The following is a 25,307-nucleotide window of genomic DNA, read 5'->3' as shown; positions in this document are numbered from 1 at the left end:
CAAAATATGGCTGGGCTTTAAGCTAGAAGTGAGTTTAAGGAACTTCAGGAAAGTTGCAAGTATTCTGCTTTTATAAGTATAAAGAACCAGAATCTACTCTGCGAGCATTAATGATATGGCATGAACTTCAAGTGGGAGATAAAAAGCTACTTGTGAAGTAGATGCAAAGACCAAAGCCCAAATGGATGAGTGAAAGGACAAAATGAAAGGAGTCAATGGAGACATGAAAACAGAGGATTCGCCAGATGATGTTGTGAACAGGGGCGTATCTACGGAAAATAACGCCTACGGCAAGCACTGAAATCGTGCCCCTGTCCGAACATCTAACACCCATATTTTAGATAACTTTACCATAATATCAGCTCAAAAATGCAAGTCAAGCTCATTATTCTTTTAATTAACAAATTATGGCACTACATGAAAATTATAACTGCACCTTCCTTGCTTTCACTGATGCAAATTGGTCTATGATGTGATCAAAGTCAGTTTTTTCACTTTCTTCTCTTTCTACACTCAGCAGAGCAAGATCACAGAGTCTGCCTTGACCCATGGAGCCTCTCAAATACAAAAGTATTAGTTTTAACTTGCCGAATGATCTCTCACAGCTGGCGATGGAAGCTGCGATGGTTAGCATTATCTGAATAGCAATGCGAAGATTGGGGAAGATGCTCTCATCTCCATACAGAACAATAAATTTAAGAAGGTATTCAGGTCTTAATATTTTCATGTTGACCCGCCTTGATAGCAACATTCTGCAATCCAAAACTTCTTCATGTAGCTGCTGTCCATCAACATCAGAGCTGTACAATTCCCTCAAATTTTCGCACTTCTTCTTTAGGTTGTTACTGTCAGCGCCGTAACACAGTCCCTCGACATCAAGAAGGAACCCAAACTTGGCGTCATTGTCGCGCAAACGAGCGAACCTTTCGTCCATTTCTCTGTGAAGACGGTCGAGTGTTCCCTTTGTGACTCTTTCCATTTCCTCCTTAGCTGTTAACCCAGCGTCTCTTGAGTTCTCATCAACCATTCATTTCTTTCATCTCTGACATCTTTCAACTTCAATATTCCATTTTGACAGAGACCGAACCCTTCTTCGAGTGACTCACTGACCAGCCTTTCTCTTTCATCATAAAATTGATCTCGAAGGGCTTTCAAATCCAGGGCAGCATTGTGGAAGTTCATGCTAGGATCCTGCAGCCTCTTTTAAATATGGTCAATTGGAATGAGAACAAAGTCAGCATGTGATTGTACAGCTGCCTTGCATCACTTCTTGTTTCACTGGTCTCATTTTCATTGTCTATCATGTCCTGGAGAACTTGAAGTATCTCCTCAAGGTACTTGTTGACGGGCTTCACTGCTTCTGTCCTTGCACTGCACCTGGTTTCGGACTCCAACTTAACTACCACAGGCACGGCGTTTTTGAGTTTTTCCCAGTGCTGTGTTGAACGAGAGAAAAATACGTAGGGATCTTTGATGGTTCCAAAAAACGTGACCATCATTGTATCCTGCTTGGTTGCATGTACACCCACCAAGTTGAGTGAGTGATTGTTGCAATTCACAAACACTGCCAGGTTGCTTTTTCTCACTTATTCTTTGATGAACACGAATTCTGTGTCCAGCCATCACAGCAGTGTTGTCATAGCACTGTGACTGACAATCTTGTAGCTCCATTTCGTCCTTCTCTAGCTGTTTCAAGATGTTTTCAACCAAGCTCTCAGCATCCTTCTGGCTTATCTGGATAAAACCAAGGAAGAACTCTATAACACAGACTGTTTTCCTCTCAAATTCAACTTCCACATACCTCACTACTTCTGACATCTGCTCACGGTGTGCTCGATCAGGAGCTGAGTCGAACGTGAGACCATCGTACTTGGCTTTACGAATGCTTCTCAGTAAACTCTGGCAAAAAATGGATGCCATCATGTGGATGAATTTGTTCTGGACAGCCGGTGAAAGATAAGACATGGATCCAGGATGACTTTCCAAATGAGTGAGGTGTTCTTTTATGACAGGGTCAAAGGTGGCCAGTAGTCTCAGTAAGCCAAGGAAATCTCCCACATTGGAGTCATCATCTAGCTGAAGTGACTCCCTGTGTCCTCGCAAAGCCAGGTACTGAGTCACAAGGAATTTTATACAGTGAAGGATTCTCATCCAGATACCATGCCACTTCTGCTTTTCCTTCTCAATCTGTGACTGAAATACAGCATCAACAACTCCTCTGTTTCCAGCTAAATTTCTTTCCATTTCTTTCCACTGTGTTCCCAATGATTCTTGGCATTTTCATGAACATTAACCCTTTCAGGTGCTTTCCACTGGTTGAATCCACTTTCCTGCTCCAATGAGGATTGATGGTCTGACCGGGGATAGAGAAGACAACAGATACAAAATGCAGACTTTTTAGAAGTGGAATAGACCAGCCATGAGCGAGTCACTTCCTCACCACAACAATTTTCCAATTTCTTCTTGACCCAAGTTTTGTTTATTGAGCAGTTATTTGTTGGTAGGAAAGGCCCCTCACTGTTCTGGAAATACTTCAAACCCAGCTTTATTTTTTCTGTTCTCAACGTGTCAGGCAGAATTGCTTTTCCAGAAGTCCAATGTCATGCTGTTCAATCGCTTCTGGTATGGCAGTTCGAGGCTCTTTGACACCATTCAGTTCACTAGGTTCAGTGTTGTCAGGTTCAATCTCATCAGGTAAAATCTCGTCAATAAACTCAATATCACCACCACCACCACCACCGTCTTCCCCTCCTGTCACGTCCACATTCTCTGTGGCAGCTTCACTCTTAATCTCGTCATACTCGGATTTATCTGACTTGACTTACTCCTCAGCTTATGACGTATTTGTACTTGATCCACCTTCGGATTCTTACAAACTTGTAGCAGGTGCGGGCGACTCCATGGAATGTGTCGAACTACTTGTTCCGAGCTTTTCAAAGAAGTACATGAAGAACTTGCTCGACATCTTGGCTTCCTCCGCCTCCAACTTTCGTCTATTCTGTCCTTCAGCTCCACTTTCCTTCTTCTTCATGAAGAAACGTTTCATGGTCTTCTTACACAATGCTCTGAAATAAGGCCATCCGAGTGCTTCTCACCCATGATAATCAAAGACAGATCATACATCTGAACAAAATTCTTTTTTCACTATCTGAGGATGGCTTGTCTGACTTTAATAGAAACTGCTCGGTGGCACCCCTCTTCAAGTGGTGCCCAGGGCACGTGCCATACCTTAGATACGCCACTGGTTGTGAATGAGGGAACTAAGAGGAGGTCAGGTTGCAAAAGGAACAAAAGAAGCATTAATAGGAAAATAGTCCAGTGAACTAGATGAAGGAAAATGAGGGAAGGGATGGAGAGAAAGAGGGCGAAAGAGAACGGTGAGAAAAAGTGAAGGAACATGATAAAGAAAGACAGGAATCAACGTAGATTCAGAGAGAAAAGGAGAAGAAAGGTGTCCAGAGCTGTCAGAACCACAGTAGATGGAGTCAACTCTGACAACCACCACAGAGGAGGTCCCAGAACCTGAGGTTGTTTCACAGCTACAAGCTTCACATGCCAAGCGGAGGCATCCCCCTCGGCAGGAATAAGGGTATCCCACAAAAGTAAGAAAGTGATAAAATCTTTTGGCCTGAATGGGACAATTTAAAATTTAGTATGCTGTGGATGACTGTGTATAGTAGTTGCATTAAAAAATATACTGTATATATAGCTGAGATGCATTCTCTATTGAATTGGAGTTTATAGCTAAGCAGACAGGAGTGTTGTGTATTCTATACTTTAATATTTGAGCAACCTTGTGTGTGTATACACACACACACACACACACACACACACACACACACACACACACACACACACACACACACACACACACACACACACACACACACACACACACACACACACACACACACACACACACAGATTAAGCATTCTTGGTAATTTAAATAATTCCTTATGGGCTATATGTATAAATACGTGAATTGCATACATCATTACACTACCATGTGATAAGTGTGCGCACCTCCCTTAAAGTAAACTTGAAGTTAAGCCTGCATTCCTGACTCCCATGTTTTCCTCTGAGTTAGTTTAATGTTTTGAAGATTCAAGCTATAACAGTATGGGGAGGAGGGTGAATGTCAGGTTTTTTAAAATAATGGTGGTAGGTTGTGGAACGCTCTTCTGGGGACGTGCTGGAGGAAGATACTTTAGGGGTACTGAAGAGACTCTTAGATTGCCACATAGATTATGGAAATATGGAGCAATATGTGGAAGAGAAGGGTTAGATTGATCTTAGAGAAACTTTAAAGGTTGGGGCAACATCAAGGTTCAAGATTATTTAATGTCTTTTCCAGGAAAAGGAGAATGAAATAAGTGTTACCCTGGATTAGATGCTACACAAAAAGAAACATAGTAAGATAAAGAACAAAAATTAAAAGACACAATAAATCTAAATACACAAGTCAGCTTATATACGTAGATGAATTGTATGTCCATAAGGTGATACATGACATGAGGCGGCTGATAGGAAATGATAAAGTAGTGGTGGGGGGGGGGTGGGCGTGGAGAAGTGGGCTTGTGGTCGTGGAAAGTAACTATTTTTGAGTCTGGGGATCTTATTTCAATTTTTTTGATTGTATCAAATCCAAAGATGTTAGTGGCAATCTTGGCAACATCTTGTAATATGCTGAGTGGCACAGTGGTGCAGAAGGTAGATGTGCAGTTCCAGAGATCTTAGTTCAATTCTGATCTCTGCTGCTGCCTAAGTGAAGTTTGCAGGGCCATTGTATGTCTAGAAACATTGAAAACCTACAGTACAGAACAGGCCCTTCAGCCCACAAAGCTGTGCTGAAAATGTCATTGCCTGAGAAATTACCTAGGCTTACCAATAGCCTTCTATTTTTCTAAGCTCCATGTACCTGTCCAGGAGTCTCTTAAAAGACCCTATCATATCCGCCTCCACCACCGTTGCCAGCTGCCCATTCCATGCACTCACCGCTCTCTGTGTAAAAAACTTACCCCTGACATCTCCTCTGTACCTACTTTAAAACTGTGCCCTCTCGTGTTAGCCATCTCAGCCCTGGGAAAAAGCCTTTGACTGTCCACATGATCAATGCCTCTCATTATCTTGTACACTTCTGTCAGATCACCTCTCATCCTCCGTTGCTCCAAGGAGAAAAGGCTGATTTCACTCAGCCTATTCTCATAAGGAATGCTCCCCAATCCAGGCAACATCCTTGTAAACCTCCTCTGCACCCTTTCTATGGTTTCCACATCCTTCCTGTAGTGAGGTGACCAGAATTGAGCAGAGTACTCCAAATGGGGTCTGACCAGAGACCTATATAGCTGCAACATTACCTCTCGGCTCTTAAAACTGAATTCCACGATTAATGAAGGCCAATGCACCGTATGCTTTCGTAACCACAGAGTCAACCTAAGCTGTAGCCTTGAGTGTCCTATGGACTTGAACCCCAAAATCCCTCTGATCCTCCACACTGCCAAGAGTCTTACCATTAATACTATATTCTGTCATCATACTTGACCAACCAAAATGAACCACCTCACACTTACCTGGGATGAACTCCATCTGCCACTTCTCAGCCTATTTTTGCATCCTAACAATGTCCCACTGTAACCTCTGACAGCCCTCCACATTATGCACAACACCTCCAACCTTTATGTCATAAGCAAATTTACTAACTCATCCTTCCAATCCGTCATCCAGGTCATTTATAAAAATCACTAAGAGTAGGGGTTTCAGAACAGATCACTGTGCAGACCACTGGTCACCAGCCTCCATGCAGAATATGACCCGTCTACAACCACTCTTTGCCTTCTGTGGGCAAGCCACAAAGCAATTTCCCCTTGGATCTTCTTACTTTCTCAATAAGCCTTGCATTGGGTACCTTGTCAAATGCCTTGCTGAAATCCATATACACTACATCTACTGCTCTATTTTCATCAATGTGTTTAGTCACATCCTCAAAAAATTCAATCAGGCTTGTAAGGTATGACCTGCCTTTGACAAAGCTATGCTGACTATTCCTAATCATATTATGCTTCTCCAAATGGTCATAAATCCTGCCTCTCAGTATTTTCTCAATCAACTTACCAACCAGTGAAGTAAGACTCACTGGTCTATAATTTCTTGGCTATCTCTACTTCCTTTCTTGAATAATGGAACATCCACAACCCTCCAATCCTCTGGAACCTCTCTTGTCCCCATTGCTGATGCAAAGAGAGCCAGAGGCTCAGCAATCTCCTCCCTTGCCTCCCACAGTAGCTTGGGGTACATCTCATCCAGTCTCAGTGACTTATCCAACTTGATGCTTTCCAAAAGCTCCTGCACATCCTCTTTCTTAATATCTACATGCTCAAGCTTTTCAGGCTGCTGTAAGTCATCCCTGCAATCGCCAAGTGTCTGTGTGGGTTTCTTTAGCACATCTCTAGAGAAGGCAAGAGAATGGAGTTGAGAGAGATAATAAATCAGTCATGAATGGCCTAATTCTGCTCCTATGTCTATTGGTCTGACCTCAGAGACATGCTGGTTAACTGATTACTGTAAATTACTGTTATGTGACTGGTAGAGGAACGTGGTGGAACTGATGGGTATGTGAAAGAGCAGGTTACAGGGATACAAGTGGGTGAATAGGATTGACTGTGCTGTGGGAAATCTTCACTGCTGTGGGAAAATATGATTTGATACTCCACTGTTCTACTGAGTCTATGAAGTGAAATTGTAGCACCAGCTACCTCATGTGCTTATTTGTCCATTGCTACAGCCATTTTCCCTCATTCTCACATTGCACCATTTGTCCTCAAGGCCAAGTGGAGTGAAGGTCACGGCAATTGCCTGTTATTCCTATATTTACATTAAAACTCAGGTAAAATACCTGTAACTTCTTACCATAGAACCACAGAACATTACAGCACAGAAACAGGCCTCTTGACCCTTCTTGGCTGTGCCAACCCATTTTTCTGCCTAGTCCCACTGACCTGCACCTGGGCCACATCCCTCCAAACCCCTCTCATCCATACACCTCTCCAAGTTTTTCTTAAATGCCAAAAGTGAGCCCGCATTCACCACTTCATCTGGCAGCTCATTCCACACTCCCACCACTCTCTGTGTGAAGAAGCCCCCCCCCCCAATGTTCCCTTTAAACTTTTCTCCCTTCACCCTTAACCCATGACCTCTGTTTTTTTCTCCCCTGGCCTCAGTGAAAAAAGCCTGCTTGCATTCACTCTATCTATACCCATCATAATTTTATATATCTCTATCAAATCACCCCTCATTCTCCTACGCTCCAGGGAATAAAGTCCTAACCTATTCAACCTTTCTCTGTAACTCAGTCCCGGCAAACATCCTTGTAAACCTTCTCTGCACTCTTTCAATCTTATTAATATCCTTCCTGCAATTAGGTGACCATAACTGCACACAATACTCCAAACAACACATATCCAGCATCTGCAGATTTCCTCGTGTTTGCACAATATTCCAAATTCGGTCTCACCAATGTCTTATACAACCTCACCATTACATTCCAACTCTTACACTCAATACTTTGATTTATAAAGGCCAATGTACCAAAAGTTCTCTTTACAACCCTATCTACTTGTGATGCCACTTTTAGGGAATTATGTATCTGTACTCCCAGATCCCTCTGTTCTACTGCACTCCTCAGTGTCCTACCATTTACCTTGTATGTTCTACCTTGGATTGACCTTCCCAAGTGCAATACCTCACACTTGTCTGTATTAAACTTCATCTGCCATTTTTCTGGCCATTCCTCCAACTGGTCCAAATCCCTCTGCAAGCTTTGAAAACCTTCCTCACTGTCCACTACACCTCCAATCTTTGTATCATCAGCAAATTTGCTGATCCAATTTGCCACATTATCATCCAGATCATTGATATAGATAACAAATAACAATGGACCCAGCACTGATCCCTATGGCACACCACTAGTCACAGGCCTCCACTCAGAGTAGCAATCCTCCACTACCACACTCTGGCTTCTTCAATTGAGCCAATGTCTATAATCCAATTTACTACCTCTCCATGCATACCTAGCGACTGAATCTTCCTAACTAACCTCCCATGCAGGACCTTGTCAAAGGCCTTACTGAAGTCCATGTATACAACATCCACTGCCTTCCCTTCATCCACTTTCCTGGTAACTTCCTCGAAAAACTCTAATAGATTGGTTAAACATGACCTACCACGCTGACTTTTTCTAATAAGTCCCTGTTTATCCAAATACTTGTAGATCCTATCTCTTAGTATTCCTTCCAATAATTTACCTACTACCGATGTCAAACTTATCAGCCTATAATTTCCCGGCTTACTTTTTGAGCCTTTTTTAAACAACGGAACTACATGAGCTATCTTCCAATCTTCCGGCACCTCACATTTCCAATACTGACATATTCCGATACTGACATTTTAATTATCTGCCAGGGCCCCCGAAATTTTAACACTAGTCTCTTCAAGGTCCGAGGGAATACCCTGTCAGGTCCTGGGGATTTATCTACTCTGATTTGCCTCAAGACAGCAAGCACCCCCTCCTCTTTAATCTGTATAAGTTCCATGACCTCCCTACTTGTTTGCCTTGTTTCCATAGACTCCATTCCAGTTTCCTTAGTAAATACAGATACAAAAAATCCCTTTTAATATCTCTCCCACTTCTTTTGGTTCCATACATAGTCGACCACTCTGATCTTCAAGAGGACCAATTTTATCCCTTACTATCCTTTTGTTCTTAACATACCTGTAGAAGCTCTTAGGATTATCCTTCACCCTGACTGCCAAAGCAACCTCATGTCTTCTTTTAGCCCTCCTGATTTCTTTCTTAGTATTTTCTTACTCTTTTTATACTCCTCAAGCATCTTATTTCCTCCCTGTTGCCTATACATGTTATACATCTCTCTTCTTCTTTATCAGAGTTCCAATATCCGTCGAGAACCAAGGTTCCTTATTCTTATTCATTTTGCCTTTAACCCTGACAGGAACATACAAACTCTGCACTCTCAAAATTTCTCCTTTGAAGGCCTCCCACTTACCAATCACATCCTTGCCAGAGAACAACCTGTCCCAATCTATGCTTTTTAGATCCTTTCTCATTTCTTCAAATTTGGCCTTTTTCCAGTTTAGAACTTCAACCAGAGGACCAGATCTATCTTTATCCATGATCAAGTCGAAACTAATGACATTATGATCACTGGAACCAAAGTGTTCCCCTACACACTTCCGTCACCTGCCCTAACTCATTTCCTAATAGGAGATCTAACATTGCATCCTCCCTAATTGGTACATCTATATATTGATTTAGAAAACTTTCCTGAACACACTTCACACACTCTAACCCATCTAGACCTTTCACAGTATGGGAGTGTCAATCAATGTGTGGAAAATTAAAATCCCCTACAATCACAACTTTCTGTTTCCTGCAGTTCTCTGTTATCTCTCTGCAAATTTGCTCCTCCAATTCTCGCTGACTATTGGGTGGTCTATAATACAACCCTATTAATGTGGTCATACCTTTCCTGTTTCTCAGCTCCACCCATATGGCCTTAGTAGACAAGCCCTCTAATCTTTCCTGCCAAAGCACTGCTGTAATATCTTCCCTGACTAGCAAAGCCACCCCCCCCCCCACCCTTCATCCCTCTGCCTCTATCACATCTGAAACTTCTTGCGAGATGAAAAACTGATTCTCAAAATACTTGCTCTGTGGAAACCCACAGCAAGTGCTGTGAATTTCCCCAATGGTTATCATGGCAATTGATACAAAATTTCAAGGGATTTAGCACAGATAATAACAGGAACTTATTAAACAGGCACTCCACATTTTAGGGATAATATCTTTAACATTATGTAGGTTATGTCTAAGTTCTGTCATTAGGAGCATTATGCTAAATACCACCTGCTGTTCAAACCATACGTAATCTACTTTACAATAATTCATCTAATTAGAATAAACAGCTTTGAGATTACTGATTTTATTCAATCTAGAGTACTCAATATATTAAAGCTTCAAATAGAATATTGTTTTATTCATTATAATAACCTCTTCCAACAAAAGTAATGTTCTATCTGAATGCCTGTTGTAAAGTGGCAAGGTATTTGGAAGGTCCCACACCACCAGGTTCAGGAACAGTTATTTTCCTACAACATGAAGCTATGGAACCAGTGTGGATAACTTCAATCACCAGTACCCTGAACAGATTTTTTTTGTGTGTGTGTGCCATACTCGACCAGAGCCTCGGCGACCACTTATTTTTTCAAGTAGTTGTCTTGGAGGAAAGATTCTGTGAGTGGCTCCCAACATCATTCTCAGCGCAGTTTTTTTTACGTGGCTAAGTTGCAAGCTCGACACTCAACCAGGCACAGATGGAAAGCTTGCCCGGGATGGTCCTACTGGATTCGAACTCGGGAACCTTTGCTCTGGAGTCCAGCGCTAATGTTACTGTGCCACCTGCCGATCTGCACAGATTTTACAACCTACAGATTCAGTTTCAAGGACTCTTTGTAGTCTTTCTTCTTTTTTTATTAGCAGTTTGTCTTCTTTTGCACGTTGGTTGTTAGTCACTCTTTTGACTGGTTAGTTAGAGTTTTTGTAAAATTCTATTATTTCCTTTTTCCCTGTAAATGTCTGCAAGTAAATGAATCTCAAGATAGTTTGTGTTAACATATGCACCTTGATCATAAATTCCCTTTGAACTTTAAACTTTTGATACCACCTGATTCTGCACAGTATTATTTTCCAATGTAGTTGTTGCTGTTTATCTAAGTGGCTTTTTAATGCAAGACAACACTGACTTATTAGCTGGTACTTCAGCCTCTGAGGGAGGGTTTGTGTTTTCTAGTCCTATTGCAGAGTCTAGAACTGGAGAAATGCTGCACTATTAAATGTGCTTCAGTTATTAACCTGAAACTCTACCAGTCTCTTCAAGAGGATATAAAAGCCCCACATCATGGTCTTCAAGAGTTATTTCAGTATATTATCTTACAGATTCTCCACTTAGACATAAAAACAGTAAATCTTTTCAGCAAGTTCATCCATCTCTATGACTCCCTTGACCTTTCACTTCATTCCTGTATTCCATAGTGCAAATCTCTCCTCCCTCAGTACTTATTTAATACCAGATGCCCAAACTGTCTGCCTATTTTTTTTTGAGCATCTGACAGTCATCTATTCCTTCTCCACCTCACCTTCATGAGCTTTAAGGCAATCGCCCACCAGAACGGTGTGTGAAACAGATAGCATTACAGATGGATTGATGTGATGTTAGCTGCTGTGGAAGCTTCAAAAGTGAAGCTAAACTCCAGCTAATTGTGCTTTTGCACTTATGGCAAGTTCCTTTCAGGACCTGGATGTGCGCAACTCCTCAGCTCCCTGAATATAGTTGCACAAGTGGATTGGGCTGTAAAGATGTGTGGTATACTTGCCCAAGAAGGTGGCTGCAGTGTTTTAGTGTCTCATCCTGTTTTTTTGTTCAATAATAATGTCTGACAATTCTCTTCAGATTAATCTAACTTTATTTTTTCTAGAAAACTTTATAATTGTTGAAGGTTGGTGTTTTTTGTTTTATGTCTTACCAGCACACCACAGCAAATTCCCAATATATGTAAGTGTACATTGATTGAGTATAAAAGTTGGCAAGTCATTGTATACCTGTGTAAAATTATTGGCCGCATTTTAAGTATTGTATGTGTTACTAGTTGCTCCGCTGTAGGAAGGATGTGGAGACTTTGGAATGGGTACAGAAAATGTTGGAGACACAAGATTCTGCACACTCAGGAATCTGTAACAAAAATGAAATCAAACAGAAAGGAACTAAGTGCATCATGCAGCCTCATGCAGGGAAACAGAATAGTGAACACTTCAGGTCAAGACACTCTGTGGAAGCAATAGTCCATGGAACTGGACTATTAGAACTTTAGAGTGCAAAGAAACACAAAATGGATGCTCATGAAGCAAGGGAATAGGTGACTGGGATTATTAAGATTATCATCCTCAGAATATGTGTTCAATGAGCTAAACATAATAAACTTTCCATTCCTTTTTCTTTCTCCTTCCTTTCACCCTCTCCCTCTCCTTCTCTCTGCCTTCTATTGTTCTCCCCCCTCTCACTCTACTTCTTTAAAGCAAGCAACCACCTTATCCTTACAAACTAATATTGTGTACAGGTTTCTTTCCCATTGAACTGATGCTGGAAGGTGGGACCAGGCTGGGCCGGTCCCCTTTGAGCAGCAGAGCCAATGGACTGAATTACCTCCTCCTGTACCATTTGACTCCCTGAATCTGATCCTTCCTTCACTTCCTCACTCATGTTTCTTACTCTGAAACACATCTACATCCTGTTTGTAGTGAACACAGCAGTATTACTGTATTTAAAGATTGATGGAGAAATATAGAATGGATACAAGCCCTTCAGTAAATTCACCATGCGAAGGAGGAGAGATGGGCACTAGGCTGGCAACCACACCCTGTAAAGACCCAGAGCTACAGAAACACCAACAGATGCTCCAAGAAAAAAGAGGAATCCTTTTTTTAAATTTAGCCACTTCTTTCCTAAAGGTGAACAAAACTGGACACAGTACAAGTGTAACCTCACTAATGTCTTGTATAACTGCAACACAATGTCCCAAATCATATACTCAATTGTTCTGTTTGATGAAGACCAGGATGCAAAGTGCTTTTCCACCACTGTCTGTAATGCTGTTTGCAACAAACCAGGTCCCTCTGTTCCATTATATTCCCCAATGCCTAACCATTCATAAATTAAACTTTTTGACTTTTCAAAATGCATCATTTCACATTCATCTGTATTGAAATACATTTGCTACTCCTTAGACCATTTTCTGAGCTGACCAACATCCTCTAATAATCTACAATAATCTTCACTGTCAACAACAGCTCCTAATTTAATGTGATCAAAATAATTATCTAAATAACAAATAACAGGGGTTCCAACATGAACACCTGTGGCACACCCTAGTCATTGGCATCCATTCTGAGAAACAACCTTCATCCATCACCTTCTGCTTCCTACTTCCAAGTCAATTTTGAATCCATCAAAGTAGCTCTCCCTGGATTCCATGGAATCTAACCTTCCAGACCAGTCTACGGTGAAGGTTATTATCAAATTCCAAATGGCCAACATGCACTGCCCTGCCACATATGTTTGGTTACCTCTTCAAAAAATTCTCTAAAAGTTTTATCCAGCATAACTTCCCAAACACGAAGCGTACTGACACCTTATCAGACTTTGAATATTTGTATTCTGTTCAGACAAGCCAGTTAGGAAATATGAAAGCAACGAGTCCCAGCAAAGTTAAGATACCAATATGCATAAGTTAATTGCATTGTGGAACTGGCCAGAGGTGGTGAACAGCCTATTGCTTTTCCTTTAATGCATCTGTTTTAATTTCTATAAAACTGCTGGTCACTAAGTGAGAATACAACTTCCAGTCAAAGCAAGCTATAACAAAAGTAAAATTATCAATCAGTATGGTCTGTTCACTAGCAGTGGACTGAATTAAAAGATTCCTGTGCTTATCACAGAGTTTAGTACATTTACTCTGCTGTGGAAGATTTGAAACTAGAATTCTTACAAATAATGTATAAAATATGTTAATATATGCAATGCACATTTAATCTGAATTTCCGTCCTAAATGGAAATTACGCCTATCAAAGCATCTTTCTGAAAGCATCATCATCATAATTTTCTTATCTCAAGGATGGAACCACAGTAAACATTTAGTTTCTCAACTCTTTCATGTAATGGGCTTTCCTTTTTTAAACAGAGCAATCTTCTAAAGGCATTAGTGCAAATCTCTCTTTGATGACTGTGTGAAGCCAGCATGGCCTCTCATACTTTTTGACCAAAGCTGGATCATACTGGAATGACATGAAGAAACTGCAACAGGCTGTGTCTGGGTCAAAGATTTGGGCAAGAAAATGGCAAATAGAGTTTAATCTATGGAAGAGGTTAAAAAAAAGTGTTTTTAAATGGTAAAAAAAATACTAGGTAATATTAGCAGATAAATTTTAGTGGCTGAGTACGACCATAAGACATCAGAAAAGAATTAGGCCATTTGGCCATTCCATTCATCTCAACCCCATTCTTCTGCCTTCTCCCTATAACCTTTAAGCAAGAACCTATCAACCTCCATTTTAAATATACCGAATGACTTGGCCTCCACAGTCACAGATGTCTGTGACTGAACGCAGAAAGTAAACATGTAGGGACAGTGTGGTATTTGGAAGGCATACGTTAGCTTTTGTTTCAAACGGTTGGAGTACAAAGGTAGGAAGTCATACTGAGACCTCAGAGGGCTCTGCTGAGACATTGCTCGTGCTACTAGATTTGAATCTCGGGGGTTTCTTTTAAGATATGGTGCAGTAACAGGCCTTTCTGGCTCAACAAGTCTGTGCAGCCCAACTACACCCATGTGACTACTTAACGTAACAACTTTTCTTTGGAATGTGGGAAGAAACCAGAGCACCTGGGAAAGCCCCACGCAGTCACAGGGAGAATGTACAAACTCCTTACAGAAAACAGAACTGAACCCAGGTTGCTGGTGATGTGATAATGTTACACTAACCACTACACTACCACGCTGTGTATAAACATCATCACAATTATCTTGATTTTATTTTTCGATGAATAATACACTTCCTAAATTAAAGGAAGAAAACTACCCAGTGGAATCTACCATATAGATAAACACTACCCCTAACTATTAGCATCAAAAACACAATCAGAATCAGGTTTATTATCACTGACTGACGTACATAAAAAATGATCGTAAGGTGTAACAATAGATCAATAGACAGACAGATAGATCAATAGTGCAAAAGAAGAAGAGCAATGTAGTGTAGTGTTCATGAACCATTCAGAAATCAGATGGCAGAGGGGAAGAAGCTGTAATAGAAGTGGCAAATAATGTGGACTTTGCCAGTGACCCCGCATTCAGTACACATAGAATGTCTGAAATACTTCCACAGTAGCCACAAATAAAAATTATCAAGTAAATTTCAATTATTCCATTCAGATAATTGTGATCTCTCTCTTCCTGGAACTGCATTTCCCTCTTTCCTTTCTGGTAAGCCTTAATTATCAGGACCTATGAGTCAATAAATTATTGGAAGAAGGCTTTATTGCAGAGGCTGATGAATCTCTGGAATACTCTGAAGACAAAACAGTTGGACATACTTAGATGAGGTGGATAGATACAAGGTCAGCAGAGAGCTTGTGCAGAAGAGATGTTGAGGCCTGCTGTTGAATTGCTATGCTCACATTGAGCGGTAGGGCAAGCTTGGGTGACCAAACCCTGGTCCTACCTTTTTTGTGTTCTTGTATGCAAACCTTTTCCAACTTGGTTCTGCTGTAACAAAAACTTGATAGCAACATTAAATTTTAAAACATTCTATCCAAAACGTGAGTTAAAGGCTCATTACTATATTTTTAAAGGGCCAATAGCGACCATATATTATCTGAATAAGGCCCAAAGTTTCATCGCACTTATCAATGTATTCACACATCTGGTCATCTCTCTAATGATCCAAATAATCTCCAACACTCATACAGCCATCACCCGTTCACAGTCTGTCTACTGCCTACTCAGAACATTCCCCACCAAGCAACAACTTTGTTTGTCATATACACTCAGTGGCCACTTTAATAGCAACCAACTGAACCTAATAAATTGGCCACTGAGAGTGCACTTGTGGTCTTCTGCTGCTGTCACCCATGGTTCGACATGCTGTGCATTCAAAGATGCTCTTCTGCAACCCACCGTTGCAACGTGATTATTGGACTTACTGCTGTCTTCCTGTCTGCTTGAACCAGTCTGACCATTCTCCTCTGAACTCTTCTCATTAATAAGGCATTTTCACCCATACAACAGTTGGTTGGTCACTGGATTTTTTGTGAGTTTTTTTGCTCAATTTTGTGTAAATTCTAGAGTTATTCCATGGTCAAAATCACTTAGATCATATCTTTCCCCCATTCTGATGTTTGGTCTGAACAACAAATGAACCTCTTGATCAGGTTTGCATGCATTGAATTGTTGACACATGATTGGCTGATTGGATATTTACACTAGCGAGCAGGTGTAGACCTGTACCTAAGAGAATGGCCAGTGAGTGTACATTTACACATATTAAGAATTTGGTGTGGTATGCAACAAAAAACATTCAACAATTATAACAATAAAGAATTAGACAAAAGTAAAACCAAAGGGTAAAGTATGGATATGGAATTACATGTTCATAAATACCAGTATGCATTTACAATGTGAACAGCATTATAAGACCATAAGACATAGAAGAATTAGGCCATTAGGCCCTTTGAGTCTGCTCCACCATTCAGTCATGGCTGATCCTTTTTTCCCCTCCTCAGCCCCACTTCCTAGCCTTCTCCCCATAATCTTTGATGCTGTGTACAATCAAGAACCTATCAAGCTCTGCCTTAAACACACCTGAAGACCTGCCCTCCACAGATGAGTGTGTAATAAATTCCACAAATTTTCCACAAATTTATTACCCCTGGCTAAAGAAATTTCTCTGCATCTCTGTTTTAAATGAACGCCCCTCTATCCTGAAGCTGTGCCCTCTTGTCCTAGAATCCCCCACCATGGGAAACATCCTTTCCACATCTACTCTGTCTAGGCCTTTCAACATTCAAAAGGTTTCAATGAGATCCCTCCTCCTCCTTCTGAATTCCAGCGAGTACAGACCCAGAGCCATCAAAAGTTCCCCATATGATAACCCTTTCATTCCCAGAATCATCCTTGTGAACCTCCTCTGAACCCTCTCTAGTGCCAGCACATCTTTTCTTAGATAAGGAACCCAAAAATGTTTACAATACTCAAAGTGAAGATCGTATTTCATTTGCCATTCTCTTGCCCATTCTCCTAAGTCATTCTGCAGCCTACCTGTTTCCTCAACACCACTTGCCCCTCCACCAATCACCGTATCACCTGCAAACTTGGCAACAAAGTCATCTATTGCATCATCTAAATCAATGATATGCAACTTATAAGAAGTGGTCCCTGCGGAACACCACCAGTCACTGGCAGCCAACCAGGAAAGGATCCTTTTATTCCCTCTCCTTGCCTCCTACTAATCAGCCAATGCTCTAACCATGCCAGTAACTTTCCTGTAATACCATGGGCTCTTAACTTGTTAAGCAGCCTCATGTGTGGCACCTTGTCAAAGGCCTTCTGAAAGTCCAAATATACAAAATCTCATTTTTTATGTATTTTAATGGTCCTCTTTTAATTGTACATTGCCTTCTTGGCTAAGTCATCTGATAAAATGCTGTAGAAAAAAGTGGTTTCAAGTGTTTACAGTGCAGTGACTGAGGTAAGAGATAAAGTGTGGTTGGGGCCTGCTACTAAAGTGTTTGATCAGATTAACTGCCTGAAATAAGAAACTTTTAAACTGCCTTGAAGTTCTGTTTTAATAGCCTAATAGTACTTTCCATAAGGGAACTTTTGGAAGAGTCAGTTTGCTGGGTGGGTAGTGACTGTAATGATTTTTCTGCCTGCTTCTTTACCCTGGATACCATACATACAAGTTCTTCCACGATATTACACTGTAGCCAATGGTCTTTTTTCTGACCTATTTGCTGTAGCTTTTGTATATAGTGAGATGATGTTGCATCAATCCAGGCAGTAATGGCTGACATGTGGATGCTCGCTATAATGGCAGTGGAGAATTAACCAGTATGTTCCGGGAAAGATGGAATTTTTCCAGCTGTCACAGGTAGTACATCCTCTGCTGAAGCTTTTTGTTTATGAAGGAGGTATGGTTCTCTCACACGCGGTCCTGTGAAATAATGATGCCTAGGAACCTGAATTATGAAACTGTGTTGGCTGTAGTGTTGTTGGTAATGAGTGGATGGAGAGGAGAAACATTTCTGCTGAAGTTGATATGTATCTCCACAGTTCTGAGGGTATTCAGCTCCAAGTCATTGTGACTGCATGATGACACCAGCTTGTTCACTTCGTCATCTCTGGAAATTAGTCCAATGACAGTGATGTCGTCTAACAACATTTATCAGTTTAACTGAAGGATCACTGGAGACAAAGTTATTAATCTACTGAGAAAATAGGAGGGGCAGAATACACCCCAGTGCTTGTCTAGTCTCAGAGTTGAGAAATCACTCGGATTGAGTAAGACATTCTTCTAAGGAGTTATCCACTGGAGAGCCCTCAGGAGGCTGCAGAGGCTGAGCAGTGATCCACATATTCTGGTACAGTGTGGACACAAGTAAGTGGTGGCTGTGGTTAATGGTTGGGTGTCCATTCTCTCCTTTTGCAGCTGGTGTTGTTTTATCATGGTAGAAATGCTATTACTTTTGGCCTCCTCCAGTGTCAGTATGTCTCTCCTTCCAGCTGATCCTCAAAATTTATTGCAAGGGTCTTCGGTGCTATAGTTCCAGGACTCTCAGGTGCATAATAAAGGGTGGCCCATGATTCAGCTGCATACAGTATTGTAGGAAGAATAACTAATCTATAGACCAAAAGTCTTGCATTGATCTGTAGGTTGTGACATTCAAACACCCCTGCTTAATCTTTCACAGATTCCACTAACACTACTCAAGCAGGGGTTGATCTCTGAGTTGGAGTTTGCTTTTTGGGATAGAATGCTACCAGGGTAGGAAACCCATACTGTGGAAGATTGTGATCCACCTGCAAATAGGATCTGTTACATTAAATATGATATTGAAGGCTGAACTGAAATCAACAAAGAAAATCCTACCATATGTACCGGGGAGCTAAGTCTAAAGCTAAGCATGTAGTCCAGTTGAGTTATGGATTTGATAACTGACATGACCAGCCTTCCAAAAGTCTTCATTTTGACTGATGTGAGTATGAATCTTGCTAACCAACACCTTGATTAAACACCCAGATTAGGATCTTCTACCTTAAACTTTCTTAGACCATCTCTCTTTCCTGGACTCACTGACCCTGTGTCATACCCACAATTTCCCCAACCCTCAGTACTTAACCCCACCTTCGCTTAGGTTCTCCCACAGTCCTTCACCCATCTCCCTCAATCCACTTTCCACAGTACTGAAAGAATGTGGAGAAAAGTAATGTGAGATGAGCAAGTAAGACTATTCCAGCTTGCATTTTGTACAGTAGATCAACTGAGGAACAGAAGTATCTTGCTGTACATATCTAAGGATCCCTGAATACAGCAGCAGGTAGATAAGACAGTCAAGAATGTGTACTGGATACTTGTCTTCATTAACAGAACCATGGAATCCAAGTACAGGAAAGTTATGATACAATTACATCAAAAATTAGTCCAGCTGCAGCTGTCTATTCTTCTGCCTCTGTGGCTTAATGTTGATCAGGATGGCATGTTTTAATGTAGAGGAGAGAATGGACAGGCCAGTCTTGTTTTCCTTGGGACAGAGAAGGTGAGGAGAATTTGACTGAGGGCTGGGGTCTGGGTGCAGGTAGATGGGACTAGGTCAGCATTGACTAGTTGGGTTGAAGGGCCTGTTTCTGCACTCTATGACTCTATTATATACTTGTTTGTTTCTTTCTCATATGTTTACTTAGAGTGCTAACTTGAACAGTTTGTAACACTCATTTCAAACACAAAGCTTTAGGATTCAAACGTGAAGGATCTAGGATTCAACCACTCTACTGACTTGCATCTAACAATCTACGCTCTCTCCTCAGTGCAGGACTGATCGATTGCTGTACTATTAGAGCTGCCTTCTTTCTGATGAGAAATTAAACCAATGCCTACTTTCTCACTCCAGATAATATTGCCAAGTATAGTTTCAATGTTTGTCATTGCTGAATTAATGCATAATGTGACATTCATTTCTCTCATTTTTTTAAAACTGTATTTTGATGGTCCTCTTTTCAATTGTACATTACCTTCTTTGCTAAATCATCTGATAAAATGCTGTAGAAAATCAGCAGAAAAACAACTTTTAATATAGTGTTGATTTCATAATCACAAATCACAATCAAAAATCACACCATTGTGTAATTGCGCAAATTAAGCAGAAAATGTATGCTTTGAATAAAATAGGTTACTATGAAAAATATTTCAGCTCAGACAAAACTCTTTCATTCTTATTCTACTCTGCACTGTCCTGTTCAATCATGTCTCCAACTCATAGAAACATAGAAAAACTATCACACAATACAGGCCCACAATGCTCTGCCAAACATGTATATACATGTACATGAACTCCTTGGCTTTATATTCCCAAAAAGTCAAATTTTAAGTCTTCTCATATAGAAATATCTTTACTGGCTCTGCCTCCTTTACTCATAATATCCTCTAGACTTAATACTGCTTTCATCGCACACCAATACTGCACACTTCTGACTCCAACCTCTTGTGTTACCTATTCCCTACTTCCACTTGCTCTCAGTGGCCTCTTTAGGTACATCCCATACCGAATAAAAGGCCACTGAGTGTATCTTTGTGGTTTCCTGCTGCTGTAGCTCATACATTTCAAGGTTCAACATGTTGTGTATTCAGGGAAGCTCTACTGCACATCACAGTTGTAACACATAGCTATTTCAGTTACTGTTGCCTTCCTGTCAGTTTAAACCATTCTGGCCATTCTCCTCTGACCTCTCTCATTAAGAAGGTATTTTTGCACACAGAACTGCCACTCACTGGATGCTTTTTTTTTGTTTCTCTCTTTGAACTCCAGAGACTGTTGTTTGTGCAAATCCCAGGAGATTAGCAGTTTCTGAGAACCTGGCACCAACAATCACTCCATTGTCAGAGTCACTTAGGTTTCATTTCTTCCCCATTCTGATCTCTGGTCTGAATATCAACTAAACATTTTGAGCATGTCAGCACGATTTTAACCATTGCATTGTTGCCACGTGATTGGCTGATTAGATATTTACATTAACAAGGTGTACAGGGTGTGCCTAATAAAGTGGCCTCTGAGGGTATACGCTGAAGCTAGCCTGCATGAAAGGGTGGTGGAGGTACAATCATCACATTTATAAAGTACCTGGTTGAGCATTGATGCAACATAACCTGATAGGCTATGAACTCTGTTGGAAAATGGAATTATTTTTAAAGCCATGTTGACAAGCACAGAGACAATGGACTGAATGGCCCTATGATTCACTGATATTTAGTGGTGAATCACTGAACATCAGCAGGATTAAATGTCAACTTCTGTTACAAGACTTTGAATGTTTTGCTAGTATTACAAGATGGATTCTTGAACTCGATTTACCCCAGTGTGGCTTTGCAGCTTACTGTCTCACTGCACTGTACTTTCTCTGTACTGTTTTATTTTATTCTGCTCTCTGTTATTGTTTTACCTTTTACTGTGCAAGCTTTACAATGCACTGTGTAATGAGATGGAATGCACAGAACATTTTCACTGTACCTCGCTACCAATTTACAGTGACTATACCCAAGGTATCCCAACCAATTCACTACTTCTTGCTTATAGCAGCAACAAGTTGCTTATGTGGAAGACTATCATGGAGCTTATAGACTGGAAATATGCTGTGTCTCCCATTCAGCATACATGTTAGTCTTCAAAACATACAACCTTCTTACAGGGCTGGAGAAGATAAATGCAGAGCTGATGTTTCTTGTAGCTGGACCTTTTGATACAGGGATTGCTCTCCTGTCACAAAATCAGGGGTTGAGTATTCAAGACAGAAATGGAGAGAAATCAAAATATTCATTTGCACGCAGATGTGACTTCACCACCTTAGTGTGCTTTGGAGGTTCAGTCATGCAATGCATCTGAGACTGAGACTGACAGTCCTTCTTATGGTAAAGAAATAATTAAAAATGAATTTAATGGAGTAAAAGATCAGCAATGGTCTTATAAAACCAGGGAGCAAGAGGTGATTAGAGGAAACTGTAGCAGGATGTCAGAGGTACATGTTTTACAGAGATTTATGGGACTGTTGAACACACTGCTGGAGTAGTGGTAGCGGCAAGTATGTTAGAGATTCATAGATATGCACAGGGATGATGAAAAAATGGAGGGCGATGTGGAAGGGAAGGGTTAGATTGATCTTGGAGTAGGTTAAAAGGTTGGTGTAAAATGGCAGGCCAAAAAGCCTGTACTGTGCTATAATGTTCTATGTTCAATGTTCTAAAACAGTAAAGTAGGCATAAGGGGTCAAATAGTTTACTCCTGCTTCAATTATGTCAGTATTCATTTTTCACATGAGTGTGTACCCGATATATTTCATCTTGACACTGATGTAATGCTTTGGGCAGTACAAGGTATATTTTGGCAGTTTACAAGCAGGTGGAAATCGATGCTGAGAGTAGGAGCCCAGTGAGAGGGGGAAAGAGTGAAAATAAAATGATGGCTGAAGGGGAGAACATTGATTACAGAAATAAGGTTTATGGAAGCAGTGAGGAAGATTTGCAAAGGACAGATTTTGTAGGCTCTGAAAGTGGAAGGCATGAAAGAGAAGGATGTGAAGACCACAAGGTATAGGAGTAGACTTAGGCCACCTGGCCCATCGAATCTGCTCTGCCATTCCATAATGGCTGATGCATTATCCCTCTCAACCTTATTCTCCTGCCTTTAACCCATAACATTTGACATCCTTACGAATCAAGAAAATATTGACCTCTACTTCAAATATACCCAATGATTTACTCTCTGCAGCCATCTGTGGCAATGAATTCCATAGATTTACCACTCTGGCTAAATAAACTCCTCCTCATCCCTGTTCTAAAGGGATTTCATTCTATTCTAAGGCTATGCCCTCTAGTTCTAGATTTGGCCCCCTCCCCACTGTAGAAAACATCCTCTCCAGGTCCACTCTGTCTAGGCCTTTTAATATTCAAAATGTTTCAGTGAGATCCCTCCTCATTCTTCTAAACTCCAAGAAGTACAGGCCCAGTGCCACCTAATGCTCCTTGGATGAGATCCGTACATTCTCATGAACCTCCTTTGGGCCCTCTCTAAATCTAGTACATTCTTTCTTAGATAGGGGCCCAAAACAGCTGTCAATACTCCAAGTGAAATCTGACTGATGTCTTATAAAGCCTCAGTATTACACCCTTGCTTTTACATTCTAGGGATGTTTAGAGGAATGGATGTAAGAACACTGATAGATTGCAGAAAGAACCTGAGATAGGATTACTCGAATCAGAATTCTTTTCAAAATGGCAGGTAGGGAAGTGAATGAAAATGGGTGAGGACAGGAATGGAATTGGATGGTGTGATGGAAATGGAAAGGGGTTTGGTAAGAGCATCCAACATAGTCCACACCTGATCTGAATTCTAACTTGTGGCAGGTTGTGTCAGAGAAGCTATAGATAAGTTGGAAGCCAAAAAGGACCCACAGATAAAAATACAACACCACAGTTTGGTGCAAGACGTCTACCATTTGCCTGCTCCAGTATTTAATAAGACCGTCACTGAGCTTTTATTCCATTCATCACATCTGTGATGACTTCTTTACCAACTAAAACAGCTGCTAATCTCAAGTTTGTGTTAAGAACAGAATCTGGGTGAGGAAGCCAAGCCTACCTGCCATCCCACAAGATGCTTCTGTCATCTCCTGTTAAACCAGCCTGAACTGCCTACTTTTGGCTAATGGAATGAAACTCAGAGGCAAGGACATATTGACAAAGCTAGAGAGGATGACATCAGTATAGTACACATTAATCTGTGACATTTGGGCTGTTAGAGACACAGTGCATTTGACAAGTGCAATATTGCATCAGGATGAAACAAACTGGAGCAGAAAATGCCCCAAAATGTGGTAAAAATGCATGTTTGAGAAGGGTAACAGAGCCTTTGCAGGGAGCAAGGATGAAGCCATGGAGAACGGTGTTAAGGCACCAGGATAAGGCATGAAAGTAAATAAACTTGAAGGTGTTAGTTGCCTATGCAAGTACAGTACTAAGTGCCAGAAGCAAACTAGTTGATATAATTAAAGTCTAAGCTGAAAAGCCACAGGTAATATCAGTCCTCTTCATCCTGGCAGTGAAGGGGAGAAGGCGAATGGGGTAGTAGCTGCATGTCTTTCAACATGTCTGGTTCACATCCTCACTAACTTTTGCCAAACACATTGAACACCAGACTGTGGTACAGAATATTTCAGTAACCATTTGCCTATCAAGTCTTACTATTGCTGCTTAGTTTTTTTAATTTCATTATAACTGCTTATTAATAATGGAGGGAATACAGATAAAAAGGATGGTAGTTTGCATTATTTTTTCCTACACATTTCTATTCCCCTCCTGGCCCACCAGACATTCACACATGCTTCAAATTTTGGAAGCAAGTTTTTTTTAAACTCGACTTTCAATGTCCTGGTTATTCAATGACAATTGTTGAAGATTATTTAAGTCAAGCTAAAAATAATCCCAGTTTGATTGCTCAGTATACAGTCGTGATATGGATTAAAGTAACTAGGTTAGAAGAAGGTGATGCATTTGAAAGGACGATGTAACCATTAACACAAAACTACCTATATTTAAAGTCATCTGGCTCGTGTCTATTGCATAAGATCCAGCTCAAAGTGGCTGGTTAGCTGTTTGCATTCTTTACATTGGTTGCTAATTAGCTTCCGAGTCCCCAAAGCAACTCCGAGATGGGAGTATTAACTGCTACAAGTACAGTACTTCAACCTCTCGTCCTGTTTCTGATGCAAGAGCTGGAGTTTCATTACCGGAGACAGCGGCTTGAGAATTAGTCACTTGTACATGTTAAATCGGGAGACAATCTGAACAGTTATAAGATTTGCTCAATAAAAACTTACGGAGTCTGTAATTATTCTTGTAGCATTGTCATAGACACATTATAGCAAACTAAATGGCAAAATGCATTATATAAACATCAGACGCCGATTACACGTTAAGATGCTAGGACTGGGTATCTAATAGGTACAATAATGCATCTCCTTAATTAGCATTACTGTGGTATATCTATATAAACAAAAACCTCAATCACCATTCTGCAGTGCGACTAGGATAATTCTAGGAATTTTGCCTGCTCTTTCTATGATTTTTTTTGTTGGAAAGCAAGAGGCGCATCCCTTCTATCGATTTGTTGGAATTCACTTTCACACTGCTCTCCTTCCTATATTTTGAAAAATATCCTGAAATCGCGTACTTACGGGAGTGAGCAGTTGACCAGAAGCCCCACAGGCTGACAACGGAGAGGGAAAAGGCGAGGAAGCGGTTGCCGCTACTGTATGATTCCATTTCCCCCCGAAATGAATGTCTGAAACAGTAGCTGGCTCAGTACTGCTGCTCCGTCGCTCCGCTCTTGACTATGCCAGAGCACATTCTGCCTTACG

At 40.8% G+C, this 25,307-nt stretch overlaps 1 protein-coding gene across 2 annotated transcripts in view; it reads right to left on the bottom strand.

Annotated features, from left to right (window-relative positions):
* The window catches only part of LOC140714284 (contactin-associated protein-like 5), a 1,700,882-nt gene extending 1,675,586 nt beyond the window's left edge, over positions 1-25,296 (bottom strand). For both annotated transcript variants that reach the window (XM_073025370.1, XM_073025379.1), the window contains exon 1: positions 25,125-25,296. In XM_073025370.1, coding sequence (XP_072881471.1) covers positions 25,125-25,212 — 88 coding nt within the window. In that variant the 5' untranslated portion in view covers positions 25,213-25,296. The remainder of the gene's footprint in view (positions 1-25,124) is intronic.
* Between the last annotated feature and the right edge of the window lie 11 nt (positions 25,297-25,307).

The sequence above is a fragment of the Hemitrygon akajei genome, chromosome 2, assembly GCF_048418815.1.
Source record: "Hemitrygon akajei chromosome 2, sHemAka1.3, whole genome shotgun sequence".
Classification (NCBI taxonomy): Eukaryota; Metazoa; Chordata; class Chondrichthyes; order Myliobatiformes; family Dasyatidae; genus Hemitrygon; species Hemitrygon akajei.
This window is presented reverse-complemented; position numbering and strand designations above follow the sequence as displayed.